The 20,968-nt window shown below is 35.3% G+C and overlaps 1 protein-coding gene across 1 annotated transcript in view; it reads left to right on the forward strand.

Moving 5' to 3' along the window:
• The window catches only part of LOC104572907 (adhesion G protein-coupled receptor A3), a 242,508-nt gene that overhangs the window by 209,513 nt on the left and 12,027 nt on the right, over positions 1-20,968 (forward strand). The window contains exon 17 of the mRNA XM_088528799.1: positions 4,076-4,221. Coding sequence (XP_088384925.1) covers positions 4,076-4,221 — 146 coding nt within the window. The remainder of the gene's footprint in view (positions 1-4,075; positions 4,222-20,968) is intronic.

Genomic DNA, 20,968 nt, shown 5'->3' on the forward strand with positions numbered 1-20,968 from the left:
TTCCTTCAGAGGGCAGAAAGAGGCTTATTCCTTTCACATGAGGAATGAGATGTAGGGAGATGTGACTGTCGTTGGAGGCATCGGTTCCTTGTTGGAAAGATTTCAGTGTCGTTGCTCCTCGTTTCCCAGGATGGTATCATAGTCATTAGGCTATGGCTCCTAGGGGATGAAATGGTCAGTGCTGAAGTGCAGGAAGACTAGACATAAGAGCGGGAAGGCAGAAACATGGATGTGGATCTTGCTAGACCAACAAAGTCCTAGAATTAGGAGCTACATCTTCGGTAGGAGTTTGTAATAGCGGAGGAAAAGAGCAGTTCTTTCCACTGCAGCTATGCTTTTGGAAATAGTTAGATAAAACCGATGTGTTTTTATGAAATTTTCCAGTGAGGGCTTCTCAAGATATATACAGAAGAATGTCCTCTAATGGCTCTTTAGAGGTCTTTGCTGAGGTGGATGCTGAACTGCTCAGCTCTGCTGAGACATTAGCAGAAATAGACATATGTGCTAGAAAGATTTTAGATGGTTAGAAACTCTATTAGCAACAACCTATGACCCCTAGAAACTTTGCACAAGAGTTAGGTGGGCACCCTGAAGATTGTCCTCCTGGACTCAGGGAGCTGCCTAGTGCATCTTGGCTTCTTGCTTTAAACTTCCTGTCTATGAGGTGGGAATGAGGCAGATCTAAGACTATATAAGATTATTAAATACTTACATATTGGTACTAATATTGGAGACCATGCAGAAGTTCCTGTATTCCTTCATTTCACTGAAAAGAAGCATTTCCTCTGCAGGCTTAAGGGCTTAGTCAGAATGTCAGAGCATATCCATGCCTTCCTTTAAATAGATATGGCTGAGAAAGGAGAGTCTTATCTGAAGTACAATTGCGAAAAAAGAAAAAATTAAATGAAAAACTAGGAGAAAACAAAGATATTTGTGTATAGATTAAAGCTGTTCAAGAGACCTTTATGTGCCAAAATGTTCGGTGGCTTTACATAAATGTGTATGCTGGCCATTGCTATGGCAACTGCAAAATGGTGTGGAACTTAGGTTACTTCTAAGGTACTGAAATTTATTGAAGGCACGCATACTTGTATGAATGTACTGAAGACACAGCTTCTTACTGTGGAAAAGGATAATCTTCTTTTCAGCAGGTTGGTACTTATTCCCAAAGATAAGAGTTCAAAAAACACAGCACACTAAAAATGAGTTTAAGGGAACAAGGAAATGTTCACTGTATTAATAGCAAATATTAAGCAGCTTTAAATGCAATGCTGGCCTCAGGGCCTGTATCCTGACTGGTCTTTCTGTAACGTGTGACCTGTCAATGGAAAACTTTCTTATGAATAAACACGATCACTTTGAGAAAAACAGAGCTCTTCGCACACGTTTGTGTGATATGTGTTGTGGCGAAGGTAGGCTCCATTTATGGTGAAAACAGGTCTTAAGTGAATGTTTTGATATTTATTTTGTATCTATTTATTTGCCTCTTAACATAGATACAAATCCAGTAACAGACTGTTCACAGATGAATTTGTACCTCATACTCAGGCTCTTGAGCGCATGAACCTATTTGCTAACGGAGCTAAGTGACCGTTTACTGAATAGAGCTGCCTTGGTCCCACTCCCCTCTCTGCTGAGCCTTGTCTTCCAATTCCATGTCACTCATATGACATAGTAATTCATGTATCATGCAGTGGCTTAGCTTAAGTGAGGTAGAAAGAGGCTGTCCTGCTGAGAGAGACACAGCACATGTCCCTTCAACCAGCTGTGTCTGCCCCATGCCGTGACTGAGCTCTGATGGGAAACAAGAGGCAGGAGTAGAGCCCACCACCAGCATTTTCAAGGCATGACAAGCATTTCTTTGCAAATGAAAATACACATAAGACCAAAAATTATTCTCCAGGAAGCCTTTCTTATGGGATGGGAAGTGAGAATCATCATCACTTAAAGAAAAAGATGTCCTTTCCTTTGGATTTAAGTATAAGAGCTTAGTGCATCCTTCCAAATTCCATACTTTTTGTGTCATATTGCTTTATCTCCAGATTGTCTTCATTGTCCTTCAAATCTAACGCTTGTCAATAGGTCTGTGTCACTAGACTGTATCTTCTTTTGCCTTAATAAAGAAATGCAAATGAAATTTTATTTGAGAGAGAAACATGCTGCTAAAGAATTAGTACAGAAGCTGGTCACATTTCTATCCCTTTTCCATGCTGGCTTGAGACGCTTATATAGCAGAAGGAACTAAGTTGCTAAAGAATATCTTTTCTTCACATTGTGGGAAAAGAGACTAAGGGATGGCATTGCCATGATATTGTCAGCCAGTTCAATTGCCTCTTTCAAAGTTGAAATTGAAAACAATGACATTGCTTTATTGCATTATTTTTAGGAATCTCATCCTAATGAGATTCTGTGGCTCTGTGATCCATATAAGTGCCTGGTCATTTCTGCATGTATAACAATATATATATTGTCTGAATTTCACCAATTGATGCATTTCTCTGAATTCGTCTTTGTGTTCTTGATTCTTATTTGCTGTATTCATTTAGAATAATTGCAGAATATATAGCAACAGTGCTTTGCTGAAATGAGAATGAGATCATGAGTCAAGTCCTTAGATTTTTTCCGGCTTTTCTTCCTGGTTCCTGCCACCTTTGTCCTCTTTCCCCTTCTCCCTCCCTGCTGTTTCCCTCCTCCCCACGCCTCCCTATTCAGTCATCTTCACTGGGTCCCTGCAGAAATGCTGCAAGCTGCACATGAACCAAGCCCAGACAGCACTAGCCACTGAGCTGGCAGCATCTGCCAGCTGATGATACAAAGTTGTCTCCTTCTCTTATTTCTGCTGCTTCTACCTCAAGCGACAACAGCTACGAAGGCTTTATTCTTCCTTGTCTAATGTGTCAGACAAGTCCCACAGAAAATTACAAAAGTCTTTCAGTTGATGATATTTGCTGCTATATTCAAGTTTTATGCTATGTGACTAAATATAAACAAAATTCTTGGATTTCTTCCTTTAGCATCAATTATTTTGTTTTAACTTGAGCAAAAATGGAATACTGGTTCAAAGAAATCATTGTAATAGATTTGTGTTAGCTTTATTCAGCAGTTCTCTGTATTTCTTAAACATTTATATGCTTTCCAATTATAGCAATATTTTACTTGTCACTGCAAAATGTCAGGTTATTGCTTCAAAGGTAACCTCATTTTATATAATCAGATGGAGACTTAGCTAATGTAATAAAGCACTGGAGATTGGATAAAATTCCAATTACTGTTTCCATAGTAATGAATAAAAATTTCTAGCATAACACAGATGTTAGTATCTTAGTGGTGTTTGTATGTTATTTCACTTTTTAATGATATACCCGCCAGTCTCTTGGAGACATCATGATAATAACACTGTTGAGAATTTGCCTTTCCTTTTGATAGAGGACACTGAGATCTGTCATTAAATTTTTAAAATTGCATGGCTAAGTTTATAAATCCCTTAAAAGGTATCTGAAAAAAAAATTTGGCAGCTAGCGCTGATCCCAAATAAATTATTGGTCATTAAAAGCAGTTATTCTTGGTTATATGCAGCTAAGAAGGAACTGCAGAAGGATGTTTTAGTATATTTTGCTGAAAATTGAAAAGGGATAATAGCATAACAGCAAACAAAAATGCTGTCCTTTCACCATTTTTAATTATGTTGACTACAACATAATAAGCGATACAGTATCTGATTTTTCTATTAACAAAGTTTGCAACACAAGTTAAGCTTCACTTTAAATCTAGATCTAAAAAATTATCTCTAATCAGGTTCTTAGTAAACAAATGTTTTATAGTCCTGCTTTCATAACATGCCATCTGGTATCACAGATATTAGCTGTAATAGATTAAATCACAGATTCCGTGTTCTTTTTAAAATTATTTTCATTCCCTTATCAGAAATAACCAGAGAGATCTAAACAGTTGATGCAGTTACAAATTCACTTACTGTAAAAAATGTATTTGTTAATTTGTGTAATAAAATGATTCTAGAAAGTGTTGTTTTACTGATCCATGTATTGACATGTTTAACTGTCATCACTTGTTCCAGGTTGGCATAGTATTGCATTATTCTACACTTTCTACCATGCTATGGATTGGAGTAACTGCAAGGAATATTTATAAGCAAGTCACCAAAAAACCTCAGCCATGCCAAAACAGCGACCAGCCTTCTTATCCAAAACAACCACTACTCAGGTATGGCATATTAGCTATATATTTTTTGAGTATTCCAAAAAAAACCCTGTATTTTAAACAAATGTTTACTTTTATTGCTGTATGCCTTGTTTTTACGAACTATAGCTAGAACCTGAGACCTTTAGGGTTGTACAAAAATCTAAATATTTATTGTATGCTAATAATGAATGCTACTCAGAAGATGAAAATATGTGGAGCTGGTGTAGACTAGGTTCAGATAGCTTCACCTGAAAAGGAGCAACTCAAGTGTTTCATTGGTTTCCTATGGAGGAAAAAAAAAAAAAAAAAGTGACTTGTTTCTGGGCTAAGGCATTATTTAATCACCAGAAACTACCCTATAATGATTTTCCCTTTGCCCTTATCTTCCCTCCTATAAATCTTGCCCATACTTGTATTGATTGCCTAGTAACCTAATAGTGACCTTCCTCATCCCACACCAGAAATCTAATGCTATTACTAGAGAGACTGAAAGTCTGGTCTCCCTATCAGCTTTCTAGATGGAGCAGACAAACAAACATGTCCCTGAGACTGTGGCAGGTGGAACATGGCAAGAATTTCAGCCAGGTGCCTATGAGATTCTGTAGCTTCATGCTGAAATATGTTGTCTGCAGGGAAAAAGTTTAAAAAAAATGCAGTAAACTCAGGTTTCTTAGTATGGACATGAGAAGTGGGATTCATCTTTCTTGGCTTTAGCAATTTAGATTAGGTTTTGGATGGAGATATTTAGTGTCACTCTAAATTTTGAAGAGACACAGAAAGCAACTTCCAGATCACAGAAAAAAACAGATGGACGATTTAGGCTAAACACCTCAGTTTTATGTAGTGAAAGACAAGAAGGATGAATTCTGCTCTCTTTGACTTTGAATAATCCTGATTAGTGTTCTTTTGTCAAGAGACTTTAGTTTGAACACCAAATGTGGATTAAGTGGCTGTGTGAACTTGTTGCCATATGTTGAAACGGCACAGAAATACAAATTGTGCTTTGTTGTCCAGGTTTTGTTGAGTGAAGTCATTACTAACTTAAGTTCTCTGCCTTTTAGACCATTTTTCTTTCCAGAGATGAAATTGGTTAAAATACACATAACATTTGTGTAGGAAAGAAAAGGGTCATATAGAACATCAGATGAAAGCAGGAAGAAATGTTTGCGCTGAGAGCGCCTGACTGCTAATCCATAATTTACTGTGCCATTCCTCACCGACGTGAATTTCTCTCATTCAGTTACTAGCACACAGCAAAATGAATAATTGTCCATTTCCAAAGGCTGCAGTGTGGCTATTAAGGTAGAAAATTGTTTCAGGTTACATAGACCTAGCATAGTATATGTTCTTCAAATTCAAATCTTGTTAGAGTTGGAAAACAGCAGACAATTGGGTTACAGAAAAGATTGCTCTAATTAGAATTCTTGTTGTACCAGTCATGTTGAGGTTCTCAGCCAGTGAAAATAAATAGCAGATATTTTAAGCTTAGTAATAGAAATGATAAACCTACTTTTAGCTGTAAAAGAAAATGAATATAATTGCTTAATAGCTAAATAAATGATTCTGGAGTGATTTTTCTCACTCAAGGCAGCACGCATCCTAGAGACATAGCCGCTGAAATGTCTAATACCGTTCCATAATGGTTAGCAGTAGCTTCAAAGTAGTAAGGATTAATTTCATTTCATGTAGAAAATGGGCATAGTATGTGGAAAATTAAAAATTGCCTTAAGCATGAAAATGCCAAACTCATAATTAGTAATTGTTGTTCCTGTAGGAGGATAATGATCATTTTTATGGTCATTTTAACTTTCCTGCATTTAATAAAGTTAAAATCAGAATTATTTTATATCATATTTATATAAAATCACTTTAAGATGCTTGTATTTCAGTACAGCCATGTACAGTGGAGTGCTGTATCTTGAAGTTGGTGCTTGGCTTTGTACTTGACGTGCCTCAGGTACCCGAAGGATAACATCACAGTTTTGCTGGGTCTGGGTTTGGGTAGAGGAGGGATGGAGGGATGGAGGGATGGAGGGCTGTTAGTTTTTTTTTTTTTCATTTTGATACTAGTAGATAAAAATACTAAGTTTATTCAAATGGAGTTGTTTTATGTGTAAAGATTATGAATGCTAAGTAGTATATAAGGTGGCCTGTAACAACACTTTTTTAAACAGGATTTATCAGTAATTGGTGTTTCTGACCTAGTTTGAACATATATTTGACAAGAATTGCACACTTTGCTCTTCTTCAGTCTTTTTCAGTAATGAATATATGGGCTAGGCTAGGCTTGTAGTTTACATATGAATGTTTTTCTTTTCCTCTTTTGTACATTAGTTTTTTGAGATGCAGAGATATCTTCTGAAGGTCACTATAAACACTGCCAAAAAAAAAAAAAAAAACATAAATCTGGGACATGGAATTTACCAAAATATATATATATATTTCCTTAGTTGCATTTTTTTAAGGAGCTTAGTTCACTTTCAAAGTAGTAAAAACATATATCAAAATATCTGAAAGACCTGACCTGTGAGTAGAAAAGGACACTTGTTATATACTTGCTTCAGCATCTCTGCCTTGCCATTTGCATATGCATTTGCAGAAGTAAGATAAATAGTGAATCCTGGATCTTTTCCACCTAGTTTTCTTTGAGCTGTGGCAAGGTCTATTCAATTACTTAAAATTAAATTAGTTTTCTGTTGTTTCTAGTTACAGTGATCAAATTTGAAATCTTTTTGCAATGTAAAAGATATCACTATATACATGCTATTCTACTGTAATTACTAAAACCTATTCTCCATGGCAATATAATTTTAAATAGTGCTTCTTTTTGTACATTAATCAAGAATTATATAGTTAAAGCTCTGAGGGCCTACCACTCTGATGAATGAAACTATTACTATTCTGGTATTTCCACCAAATGTGCCTAGATGCTAATGAGATAGATCAAATTAATGCATCATTGAATTTTGTGTATTTAAATTCTGAACCTTAGCACTGCAACAGATAATGAAATTACTTCTGTAAAATACACTCTCTGGAATGCTTAATAGAAATAAATATCTCTGTCTGTTCATCCTCTGTGGACATTTCTGAAACATGACAGTGTTTTGGCTTCTGACTCATCTGATGTCAAATTTTGCCAGCAAAGACACAAGGGGCACAGAAGATTCAGCTATTAGATGTGATGTACAAAAGTGTACTCAGCCCAAGCAGAGCACATCAGCTTTTATAGCTGGTAAATGCATGCCTTTTTGGTGAGTTGTCTTGTGCACATATATACAGCATAGACAGGAATATAGGCCAGGCAGAAATTACTCTTCTAAAGATACTCTGTGAAAATCATTCTTTTATCACACAAAAAGAACAAAATTAGGCTATTCTCATTTTTAGTAGGATTACTACTGAGCAGAGTTGCACTATAAACATTTATATTAACAAATAACCTGCCTGCTGGGCTAAAAATTGGTGTTAAATAAATAGACTATTAAGGTACCTTTAATTTCAGAATATGTGCTGTTTTCCTCCATCTTCTGTTATTCTCTGAGTATCTTGCAAGGCAACTAAAATACAGCAAACTTCAGGTTACTGAGTCCAATTTCCTATCTCTGTCATGAAAAAACTTCCAGTGAAAGGTCGCAAGTCACCTCCAAAACGGATAACAAGTGATGTCAGTGTTGCTATTGAACTTTATCTTGTTTACTGTGTAGGTATATGAATAACTGTATGAATGGACTGAATGTCTCTTCTTTCTTATTCATAGTGCTAAGCTTAGCTCAACTGCTATGAAAAACAAATATATAGAATTTTGGGGAGGGGATAACTCAAGCAAATTAAAACTGTTTTCACCAGGACTCCTAGAGGACCTCACTTGAACTATAATATCTACTGATGAATGTGTATGTGCAAATATGTGTGTATGTTGTATGTGAGCTTAAGTATGGGTGGTTTATGAGACTCTACATCATGTGTGCACTTACAGAGTACTGAGGGATGTCTTGGAAGTAGCAGGAATGGAAATCTTCCTCATGGACTGTTAGTGGTGTGGCAAGGACTAACAGCATAAACCCTGATCCCATGCAGGTGCAAGGGGAGATAATGTTTGGTTTCCATCCTCCTCCTCTTCCTCTCTTGTGGCAGCAGCTCTTCACAGTCATTCCCTGGTTCATTACTTCTCTCAGCTGCCCAAGTATTAATCAATAGAATCCAGGTGGATAGTAGACAGGCATCTGTGTGTATGACATTGAATTCTGTTAATGTCACTGGAAAAAGAGAAACATTATTAAACTTTCACATCCAGGAAGACTATTTCCTCTCTTTTGATTGCCTTGCAGTGAGGCAGCCTTATAGACTTTGCACGATACAAGGGTTAGAGCATCGTTTCTTGTTTAGCTTGTTAACCCTGCTTGTCTCAGGATGAACTTTTTTGATGCTTTATCTGAATTCTGAGTGAATTCTGGAAACTGGCTCATGGGCACAGATGGGATATTGCAGCACACTGCTGCCTTTGATAAACTGCTGATATCGAGGGAACCTGTCTGGAACTGTTGTGACTTCGATCACAACCTGATGATGTGGCAATTTTTACTGAATAATCTGAGATACAGCAGAGCATTTTTTTTCCTGAGTTTGAGCAGCATGCAGCACTATTTGTGACCTTGTTGAAAACTGGCACATGGTCTTATTACACTGTACTTCAGGTACTAAAAACATTCCAGTATTCAAGATTGAAGACTTTTTATATTTGGTTCATTGAAGAATGATTATGCCCATTTCCCAGAGGGAAAAAAAAAAAACTTATAAAAAGGACTGACGGTTTCTATTATTCCTGAGGTTGCAAATGTCTTCAACAACTGCCCTTTGTTACTCTAAGGGTCTAGAAATTTTCCTCTATCAGTTATAACAAATAGACTGTAATTTATTCCAGCATAACAGAGTTCAGAGTAATGGGGAATCAAAATGCGCATATGACGACAAATCCTCTATTAAATGTCAAGTTTGCCAAATATGTCATGTCATCTTCTCGGCCATGTTCTTTTCTGGATCTTGAGTGTGAATCATAGGAAGTGATTTACACTTAATTTACAACCTGAGAGACACCAATTTTACTTGTCCCCTTGACACCAGTAGCTCTAATATGAAGTTAAATTCTAGTGCATTTTTCATTAGCATTGGCTTTCATGCATTCATGTCTATTATTGAATAATAGGGAGGGAGCAAGAGGGAGGGAGGGAGCAAGGAGGGAGCAAGAGAGAGATGAGATAAAAAGTATCAGTTACAGTCAGTTATTTTCTTTGTGCTATGTGCTTAAGTATTATTTCCTCTAGTCTTTGTCCATGGAAGCCCATTCTTTCTTTCCACAGTGAACATACTAATCCTCCTCTATAAATTTTAAATTTAGGCTTGATCATCCTAAGGATTTCCAGTCTTTTCCTTAACTACTCTCAACAGTTTACACATATTCAAATAAATGGGAAGTGCCACTACTAGAATTATCCAAAGCCCTGAGGAGATCTGCATAGCTCAGTCTTACTCTGCATAGCTATTAGAATAAACACACTTCTGTCATTGGTGGCTAAGTGGAAGAGAGATCTTCCTGTGAGTAAGATTTTCACCGCCTGGATAGTCACAGACTAAGCCAACAGCCTCGCTGAAAAATCTGCTACACCGTGCTCAAGGGACACGGCTATATTTAAAGTACCTGGCTGCATCCTTTTATTTTAAGGAAAGAATCTGTTGGTGTGGACAAAGTCAGTCATCAGGAAATATAACTAATGTCTCTGATGCTGTTATCAACATGTCTAATTTTAGCTATTGTAAGTAAAGACAAGTTGTTTTTTTTCTAATGGATATTTTTAGATGGTTTTCAAATTGAGCTGTAATTAGCTTGATTCATTATTGAATAATGGATTCTTTTTTCAATCCTCATGTAATCATAGCACCATATTTGACTCAGTATCGAAAATTACTAAAAAGAACGTAGTGTGGAGTGTGTGGCAGCCACTTTCATACAAAATCTCTGCAAAACGCTAGTCCTGTGTTTCTTGTTCTAACATTTATCTTATCTTTTCAGGAAAGAGGAAGGTCATATTGCTGAAATGTCATTATTTAAAAATTCTCTTGTTAAAAATTGAACCTCAGAGAAGCCTTTTTTTGCCTACAAGCTATTGTTTTAGTTTTATTCACCAAAATACTGCCCATATTAAACGCCAAAATAATATAATAGGTTAGTATATTAAATAGCAAATAATCTAATGGTGAAAGTCATTTGAAAGTTTTTGTTTGATTTAATTATGAAGGTCATCTTTTGGACAATGCAGCATTTTCTGAAGATGGTTTTAGTGAACTGGGGATGCAAAGAGTACACAGTTAATGATACCATGGTATCACCAGAAATTGTCATCTTAGCAGTCAGACTGTATGGGGCATTATGAGCCCTACTAGTTAGACACTCTCTCATAGGAACTCAAAAAATTGATGACTTAAAATGTAGGCACCTTGGCCTGAATGAACAGAAAAGTTCTGGCACTTCAGGTGTAAAAACTAGAAAGAGGATAAAAGAGTTGCATGTGAACACAAAATGATTTTTTTAAGTCTGTTGATCATGAGTGAGGTGGAGAGAGAGGATTTCAGAACATAACGATACTTTGAAGCTGATTTTATACATCAGGGACATGTTGATATTACAAGCCATTTAACATGATCACTCTTAAAAGGCTGATGTATAGGCTGATGGAATCACGGGTTATAGCCAGGGCCATTTTATTGCTAGCTAGCAATGAAACTGAAAAATCTGCAGTGGAAAAGGGTATAAAATGGTGACAAGGGAAACATTTTCATGAATTCTTTTTATTCAATTTCAGCCTGAAGCAAAATGCATTTCCATCATACGGAGAAAAAAATCATACTAAGCTAAAGAAAATGTTTAATTCAGCTTTCAACCAATTGTTCCATGCTAGCGCATTTTCAGGAAAAAAAAAAAAAAAAGGTTAAAATAACATTAAGTTTTAGTTTAAATATATTGTTAGCGGTGCCTTGAGAAAGCTGTTCCACTTTGTTTAGGATTTGTAAATATTTATTGCAGACAGGACTAGAACACCAGGCTACTGTCCGGGGGAAGGCGTTTTCCTGCCCACTCTGAATCAGATGTGATTTTTACTGTCATAGCTTCATTGGCTGTGGTACAGAGGAGACACCCACAATGTTGACACATTGCAGAGTAGAAATCCAGTAATACCAAATCTTTATGATATGTTGAGTTAGAAAGGAAAGGTTTATGGTCTTTGTTAAAAGAACAGTCTGAGCTGCTTAGTGTAGATAAAAAGAAATGGCTTGTAGTTATTGCTGAAGAACAATATATGTCATCTTATTACATGTAAATAAAATATTAAACAGCACTGCTAGCCATATATCAGGATCCTTTGAATTGTAGCTCTTCCCAATTCAGAAGTTACTGACAAAGGGTTTAACAAAGAAAGGAAATCATACAACTTCTGCTTGATACCTGATCATTTACTGAGGGAATAGATGATCTTTGAATTGCTTGAGCCTTAGAAATTATTAGTGCTCATTATGAGTTATGGCTTTTGGAAGCTTGCAAAGAAGCGAGTTTCAGAAAGACTTATTCCTATGATAATTTCAGGTTTGCAAGGCTATAAATGCAACATGCTGATCTGCAGAACTATATTAGGCAGATTTTTCAGCAGCTTTTATTATGAATGTATATATTTCCTGGAAATTCAGAATTCTTGTCACACTATTCCTTGCCTCAACACTTTCTAGAATTCAAGTTAGTCATATACATAATTGTAAAGGATAACTTAGAGACTAGGGTAAGCTTGATAAAATGTCTGACTTTGATATGCTGCTCCAGGCAAAATGTAAAACGCTGATTGGAAATTTTGCAAGTTCTAAAAATCCTTGAAGATAATTTATTCAAACTCCAATGGGGGCTTTGTAGAAAACTTATCAGATTTAAAAGAGCTAAATATTTTCTCAGATGATTCTCTAGTGTCATGTAGATTTTGACTTGATTATGCAAAAAAAGGCTTTAAAGAGCAATGCATAAGGTATTTCAAATGTTTATTTTACCATGGCATGGACAAATAACCAAGGAGTCACTTCTGCATGACATAATATTCACTATAGTTATACGAAATGCTATGTGGTATTTAATTGTAGATGATTATACTGATTTAAGTTGTTAAGAAGATTTAAAAAGAATAATTTGAGACAGATACCAGTTCTTGCTTTCAAATATTGTTGCCTATGTGAGAAAGATGCAACTAAAAGTTTATTAGTGGAAATCTCTCTTTTACGTGGGTGTGAATGTATGTGGAGCTTTACTGGAGTGGAAACTGTGATGCTGCAAGAGAATATACAACCTGAAGAATTACGAAGTAGGTTATGCAGGTCGTTGAATATTTGTTTTGAGTTGGGAAACCATGGAAAAATACATATATACGTTGGTTGATCTCTTTTGAGCTGGTATGCTGTAACTGAAGCCTACTAATGGAAATGTGATTCATTCTATTCTGTTTGATTTAGTCTTCATCAAAGACCCTAAATGAGAAGACGCTTGCAAAGAAGACACAGTGAAAATTACACTGACAGTCTTAAAACAGCAATGTTTAAAGTTAGCATCCTCATAAGGTATTTCAGCGTTTTTGGTTTGATTTGCAAGGTAGACTGGCTTAGGATCTTGTGTGGCCTTTGGACTAATTTCAGTTGTCCTTCAGTGTTATCACTATCAATTAGTGAAACTGTCTTCAGAAGCAAGGTGTCTAAATCACAGAATGAAAGGCAACTCGTTATTCAGTGCTATACCTTGTACATCAATGCCTCAAAGCTTTGTCTTTTGCTTTTATCATCACTTCTCTTTGTGGAAGGATAAAACATAGTAGCTGAAGTTAATGCAGACTGGGAAATGTAATAAATATGTGTTACATATAATGTGTAACATATATATTTAGTATTTTTAGTATTTAGTATTCTTAGTAAAGAATAGCCATAGAGTCCTCATACATTAGTGTAAAAGCCAACCAGTGACTACTAGGTCATTTTCTGATCAGATTAATTCAGAATTACCTATAGTGGAGTTCTTTACCACAGCTGATGTTAATGGAGGAAAGGCAGCTTTTTATCTGTAACACAGGTCTTGTTACTTGTGTAGTACTTTCTCTGCCATTTTAACTGTGTGTTTTAACTTTGTATTCTTAAATGGAAAAATTAAACCTGAAGTAGAGCTGAGCTAATAAGAATTGGCATTTGGAGTTTCCTGACTATTGATCATATGTTTATTCAACCTTTTCCATGCACTAGCTCACCGAACACCTCTGAAGTGCTGTTGGTGTGTGTTCACAGAGCCAGCTGGGCAATTGCCTGTCCAGAACTGCATAAATTGTAAGTGAGACAAACTCAGCGAAAAGATCAGAAGTTCACAAACTGAGAGAGTAAAGAAGTTGAAGAGACATAACAGGAGAGGCAATTTTGACTCAGAAGAAAACACAGAACTAGTGTAAGAAATGACGCAAAATAGTATGCTCTAAGAAAAGCTTTAAGAAGAACTTCAGCAGAGATGGGGCTTGAAACAAAAGTGCAGACCAACGTAAAGACCTTGGGGCAACTGTAAGCTGTCTCAAAATTATGTTTTGGAACCTAAGACAGAAAAAGAGAAGCCACAAGGACAGCTGAGATGGTGGTTATATTAATAAAGCAAATTAAAAGGGGAAACTGATGGCCTGCAGCAAGATAAGAGACAAGCAGACTCAAGTTATTTAAAAGATTCGCATGTATTTAAACATCTAGATGTTTAAGGTTCTTATCTATCTTCTAGAATTTCTATTCAAACTTTATTCCTGTTATTTCTTAATGGATAGGTAATGACCTCTCTATTGGTTAAACACAGCTCTTGAAAGGTTTAAGAGTTGAAAGGACAGAAAAGGAGCAAGAGAACATCAGTGCAGTGTTACTGAAAAGCTTATGGTCTTTCATGTCCTTAGGATTTGGCAAGCTTGGAGCTTAGACTCCTGGAGATGTGTGATTTTGTTTGAAACCTTCACCTTGGATTTTTGAAAGAGCTTTTAATTCCTTGGTTGCGATGACAAGGGTAAAAATGTGAAAATAAAAGGAATACATGAAGTCACATTGCATGAAAACTGTGGATCCTTACTGCTATTTATAATAATGAATATCAACATTTAGAAGAGGTTTAAAATATTTTTTTCATAATTATAAATGTATTTTCATAATTGCTAAGGATAGGACAATAAATAACAAGCTTAATTTGCAGCACAGGGTAAACAGGTTATTAAAAAAAGACTTCTAAAAATCAGAAGATTGAGTAAATGAAACAGATTACCTGGATGGCTGTCAAAATGTTGTCATTAGCAACTTGGTAATGTAGATTAGATAAACATCTAGGCTGAGTGACATAGATTTAATGTGACCCTGCCTCAGAGCATGTGAGTGCACTAGTTGACCTCTAGAACTTCTTTCTTGACCTACAATTCTACTATTCTAAAAACAAGCATTTTTCCTAACAGTGTTCTCATTTTTCCAACCTTTGTTTAATGCTGAATTCATACAGCCTTGTGGATCTCTTAAGAACCTTTAGTGTTTTATTATGCAAGCAAATTCTGACAGAGGAGACTTTGAAACTAATGTGTTCCAAATATGCCTTCAGTGTTTGGAAACACTATGAATCTAGTAGAAACTGGCTGCTGATCCTCCAGGTATTTTCATTCAGGTACCATATTACATAAATCTCTATAAAATATAACAGAAAAATTAGGCCAGCTTCTGCTCTGAGAGGTATATGCCCAAAGAGGATTTTCAAGGAATCACTGGGAATTGCACATGTATAACCATAGGAAGATTTTGGTTCATGGATGAAAATGATTGAAAATTAAGTTCTGTAAATTCCCTCCAATCTCAAAGATACAGATTAAAATTGTTTAAATATTTAATATCTAGTACACTTTAGCAATGCTGGTTAATACCGGGATTAAAGTTTATGCCTATAGTAATTGAGTACTCCCACAGATAAGTGAGTAGAGCTGTAATCATTGGACCACACATTGGCTTAAGGAACTATTCAAGATTTTACTGGTTTATCTGAAAGCAAAAACTGGCCTGGCTTTTGAGATGGTAGAGCAGCAATCACTGAAGATCATATGTGTTTGCCCCTCAATATCATAAATGGTGCCAATAAACTGGATATATTAGCAATGTTTCAGAGAATGACCTTCAAATATTCTATATAATGAGTGTGGAAAATTTAAGAAGCGTGAGAGGTACAGTTCTCTTTTTTAACATCCCTTTATTAAGTCTTTATTGCAAGTAATCACTTCAATAGAAATAGATAATTAACAAAGAACACAATCCACAAGTTTATGCCTGTAATTTGAGGTGATTACAATTTCTTCAGATATGCATCTATTCCTCTAATTTATCTCCAAGTTATTTATTTTTGCAGTTACTGGTTTATAACTGTGGTCAGTCAAAGGATCTTGCTTGTTCTTCATTGCTAGATGAGTTTACAGACGTTTCCAGAAATACAGGCAATAATAATTTCCCGAAGTATTTATGCGTACCACTCAGGAATTTGACTCCTGGGATTATTAATGCCAGTAAAATTCATTCTAATGAATGGAAGAGAGAGAAAATGAGAATCATGAGCAAAGGGTTAACACCAATGTTATTTTCAGAAAAGCTATATCTAATTAATATATAAGGCATTTCTAACATGTCTTGTTATACTCATGTTATTGTCTCTTACCACAGTGGTATTAAACTAGTCTGCCCATAATGATGCTAGTTCTTTCATTAGTAATATTGAAGAAGGAACTAGTTATGTTCCCTCCCCACACATTTAAGACAGCATTTTCCAGCTAAGTTCTGACATTGCCAAATGCTATAACGATTGTTGTAACTAGGAAATTTAGGCAGCCTTTTGACCTGGAAAGTTGAGCAGAGATGCTTTCAGAATTTTGTTGAACTGGTCATGACTGCTATTTATTCCTTTTTAAATCTCCATATTCTGCACTACTGACCCAATAATGTAGTATTGTGGAAATTACAATGCATTTTCTAACTTTTAATTAATATTTCTCAATTATTATTTGTTTATAAAGATAACTGTGTTCTTTCTGTGCCTGTCCTTTTCTTTCCAAGTTTCATGATCACAGCTGAGTGCTCAAAAAACCCTGTGATTTTTTTTGAAACATACCCTTTGACCTTTTTGTATATGATGGAAAAGTTTTGTTTTTGCTTCTGGTTAAAATCTGGAATAGGGATCACCAAAAATAGATTTCCGTATATGTCATTTGTTTAAAACCAGGAAAAAGCAAACGTTCATACAATCATTGCATGTATAATATTTCCCATAGCTCAAGTTAGTATGAGTAAAACCGACAACAGCAAAAAAATTCAACATTAAAGCTAAAGAATTGGGGCTGACACTCTTGAACTCATGCCATTGTACCTTTGTTTCTTACTTTTCACTAGGGTGAATTAAGGACAGGATGTCAACCTGAATTTCTACCATTAACTCTAACTCTCCTTGTTTCTGTGGGTTCAAATCATTACTTGAATATAATTTGTCTATGATTTAGTAGCAGGGAAATCCTTAGTAACTTCTTTATGTAGAGCATTAAAAGAGAATGCTTTTTGCTGCTTCTGGATTAGCTGATTGAATAATATCCTATGGCAGAAGCATAATGAAGAAGAAGGTGTTCTAGAAAGAAGCCAAAAGTCCAAAAGCATTAGGAAAAGTAATTTCCATCATGCTTTAATGCTTCTTTGCTGCTAGTAATATTTGATAACACCTACTTGGTGAGATTTTGAGTTGTTCACTGCCTGGATATCTGTCACCACCATAAATTGGAAGCTGTACAAGTGGACCACATTGCATAAATCCAAATAGGAGTTTTACTTCATGAAAATAAGCATGAGTAAGCTTTTTCTTCAAGTATAGCTTGTATAGCATTAGAGACATTTTATAATTAGCATATTTTTTTTTTGCAGTTGACCTCTTTTTGGCTATAATCTCAGCCTTACTCATTGTTGGCATAATGTGAAGTGGGGTCCCCTTCTGGCTGATGGGACCTGTCCTATCTGAGTTATGTGTTAATAAAGTATTACACGCTGCTGAAGTGCCCTGGCTGGCTCTAAGCATGTAGACTTCTAACTGAAGGAACACTGAGCTCTGCTCACGGCTTCATGATGGCTCATTGTACCAAAGAAAGAACTGTTATAGAAGGATCTTGACCATAGAAAGAACAGTCAGGTCCTCCTATTCTTTTTTCTCAGGACATAAAATCTTTCTAACAAAAGCACTGTCAAAACAAACTACTTTTTCATTAAAAAAAAAAAAAAAAAAAAAAAAAAAAAAAAAACAGAAAATATTTTGTGACACATTCATACCTCAGGCAGAAGTTGGATGTTGCCAAAAATGTTTGTTTCTTTTTATCATTTGTTTTTATCATTCAAGTTAAGTGACAAATGCCAGTGCACTTTAAATGGCTTCTTGCTTCTGTGTATGTTTTTCTGAATCACAGCTTTCAGACTTCTCTGGGTTCGCATGCTGCAGAGTCTGAGCTGACAGACTCGGTAAGAAATGGGAGAATTAGTCCCTTTTGCTTTCTGCATTTACTCCCTGTGGTCAGCGTTTATACAATGTGTACGGCATCAAGAAGGAGGGGAACTTTGTTGTGCCATAAGGCAAATACAATGTACTCAATTATACGAAGACTGGAAGATATGTGGTTCAGGTCACAGGCCTCGCTTGTTATTGTGCCAGAGAAATAGTGTCAGAACATATTAAGCATTCTTACCTAGAGTAAAAATGACTGGGTCTAGCTAATACCTAAGCCATGAAAAGAAGGAAGCCTAGCTTTCTTTCAGTTAATGAAACCAAGTCAAATACAAATATTGAAATACATGAAAGTGATGCCGTCTTTAGGAAGGATTCCCAGCTGACAAATGATTGGGAGTAACGAAATAGAGTAAAAGCTTGACTCGCACTTGAAACTGTGTCGGAATCTAACTAGCAGGTCAAGAAGAGCAGTTATTCACAATTAATCAAATTAATATGTTTTGGATTGCTAATGATTTCTTTATATCTGAATTCTTTGAGATGTAAGTTGTTGTTACAGATCTTATATGAGTACCTTCCAAAGGTGTGTGACCAGCTGTAAAACTGAATTCATGGGAAACATTTATTTATTTCTATATATTTACTTTATTCATTTTTATAGTAACATTATTATGTAATAAAAATGTAGAATTGTTTCTGGTCAGAAATATTTCATCCTCATAATTAGGGCCCAATCTATATTTTCTGGCTTCACACTATAAGTTTCTGGAGCCTGAATTTTCACTGCATCTAGTCCTTGTTACAAGTTAATTCTTGAGGTAGGAATGCTGTTCTATTCTGCTGCTTTCTGTAAGCACTGAGATGTATTTTCTCAGCAAGCATTTGTGAAAATATAGAACATAAAGAAAATGTAAAGGTAGAAATACAGAAAAAAAGCCATATTTTTAACTCACCTAAATAATTTTCCAGTGATACTTTTTAATTTTTGTTTTTTTTTTGTTTTGACATCGTGCAGTCTTGGTAAATAAAAAACAAAAGTGTGATGCCTTGAAAATTAAGTACCTATGTCAAATCATCTAGAGTGTATCTTAGGATGTTAACATCTGCACCTCAAAAAGACTTTACCTGGAAGTGTAGCTATTCTGTGTGTTTGATGTTGGGGCACTTATTTTTCTTAACTCTCAGGAACGCTCTCTGCTTAACTTGTGACCTGTTCCAAAGCCTAAAAATATTAGAACTATTCTATAAAAATACAAGAACTATTCAAAAATTAATTGAAACATCATAAAACGGAGTATATTAGGGAATGAAAATAAAACATAGTGTCCCTTTCTTTACTGTGCCCTGAATTTCAGAGAAATTCAAAACCTGCTTTTCAGGAAAGTATTTCATCTTTTCTGTAAAAATGTGGGTTTGATTTGTCCATGACAAAAGCTTGGTAGCTGGAAAGATTTAACGGAAAAGCTTTTTGCGGTTTCCATGGATCTTCTGTGTAAAGGCTTTTCAATTTCAAATGGCCCTCTGGGTTTGTGACTGAATTCTTCTCTTAGACCAAGAAGATTTAATAACCAAAATGATATTATTTTTATTTAGTGTGTGGTTTTCTCATGTCTTAAACAAGACTGTTTGTTCTCTCACTATGCCTGAGGATACATCTTGCTCTAGCTGTGTGATTAGATTTTAGATACATGCAGTTGAAAATAAACCCAATTACCTAAATAGATGGAAGGCAGAAGTAAATTGTGATTAGTCCATAATTGTAAAACCAGAGATTCAGAAGTCTGAAACACTACCTGTGTTTAATTTTGATGATGTAGCACCTACTCAAAAGTATTTTATAGATGCCTTTTATTGCCTTATCTGTAAAACATTCAGAAGCAGAAAGAGTACTTCAGATGCTTTCTTTTTTATTTATTTCTTTTTTAAAAAAGAAATAATTTAGGGTCAGTAGAGCTACTTGCAAGAACACACACACATGTATATGCACAGGTAATATAAATATCTATCATGAGTATTATAGGTGAATATAATTTACAAGCATATGCTGAATAAATCTAGATAAAGAGATAAAATTTACCATTTTTTTGTAGATTTCATCATAAAGGCTTTTATAAAGAAATATAAAAATAATATTAAATATCTAAAATATATATGTTATACTTCAATCAGAATAAAATAAAGTTTTTCGAATAGAGTGGTCTGTATAACATTAACCACCCAATTAATATTATGTTTAGAAACCAACTGATGCATTCACTGTTTTTACACACACTATGTGTGGAGCTATCATTTTCATTTTCATTGAAAAAGGAAAGCCTATTTTTTATGGCAAAAGTGGCAAATTTCATGGGGCAATATTAAATTTCCTAAATGCATTACTTCAATGGCCTGTATCAATCAAACAGGCTTTGTAAGTTGTTTCAAATGTTTCAGGGCCAGCAGAAAAAAATGGAAATGCTTTTTAGCTTGTTGGAGCTGTACTTTCTTGCTGCTGTTTTCTTTCTGTAAATAGTAGACTATTGATGAGTAGACTCATCATTCAAGAATCAAGACTCCAGAATAAAAATCATTAGTGTAAAAAACAAGGTGTTTTTTTAAAAATGGTGAATATAAGGTTCCTCTGTTTTCTAGTTTTGGGCTATTAAAGTGCAGATTTTTTTTTTTTTGGCTGTAATTATTTGTAACTGAATTTTATTTTTAGTATGTTGTCCCTATAGAAACAAGCTTTATATAATGATGCAATTTGTGTGGCCATGTGAAAATCTTTTTAGACTTTCCTTCTCTATTGACTGGCTAGTTAATTTGAGAAAGGTAGAAATCATCAAGTAATAAATTTCATGTGAGTGGATGGGCACATGCAGGACAGATAAATATCTCAAAATAAGGGAAGGATGAAATGAAGAGATACTATAAATGTCATTAACCAGAAGAAAGACCTCAAGAAGAGCTTGCACTTTCTTGTTCGAAGATGATCATAAGACTTCTGTAGGAAGTCAGACTTCAGCTGTTTCTGTGTCGCGGTCAGTGGAGAAAGTTAAGATTCTTATATAACCTGTCCCCAGGAATAGATGTCTAATGTTGTATTATAAGGTGGAAAGCTTGCAACACAATGTGCTAATTAGCAATGTAACTATTGTGGAAACTCATTTTTTGTCTGACACTTTTCTTGTCTTT

The sequence above is a fragment of the Tinamus guttatus genome, unplaced genomic scaffold, assembly GCF_059628265.1.
Source record: "Tinamus guttatus ecotype Peru unplaced genomic scaffold, ASM5962826v1 Tinamus_guttatus_pri_ptg000314l, whole genome shotgun sequence".
Taxonomy (NCBI): domain Eukaryota; kingdom Metazoa; phylum Chordata; class Aves; order Tinamiformes; family Tinamidae; genus Tinamus; species Tinamus guttatus.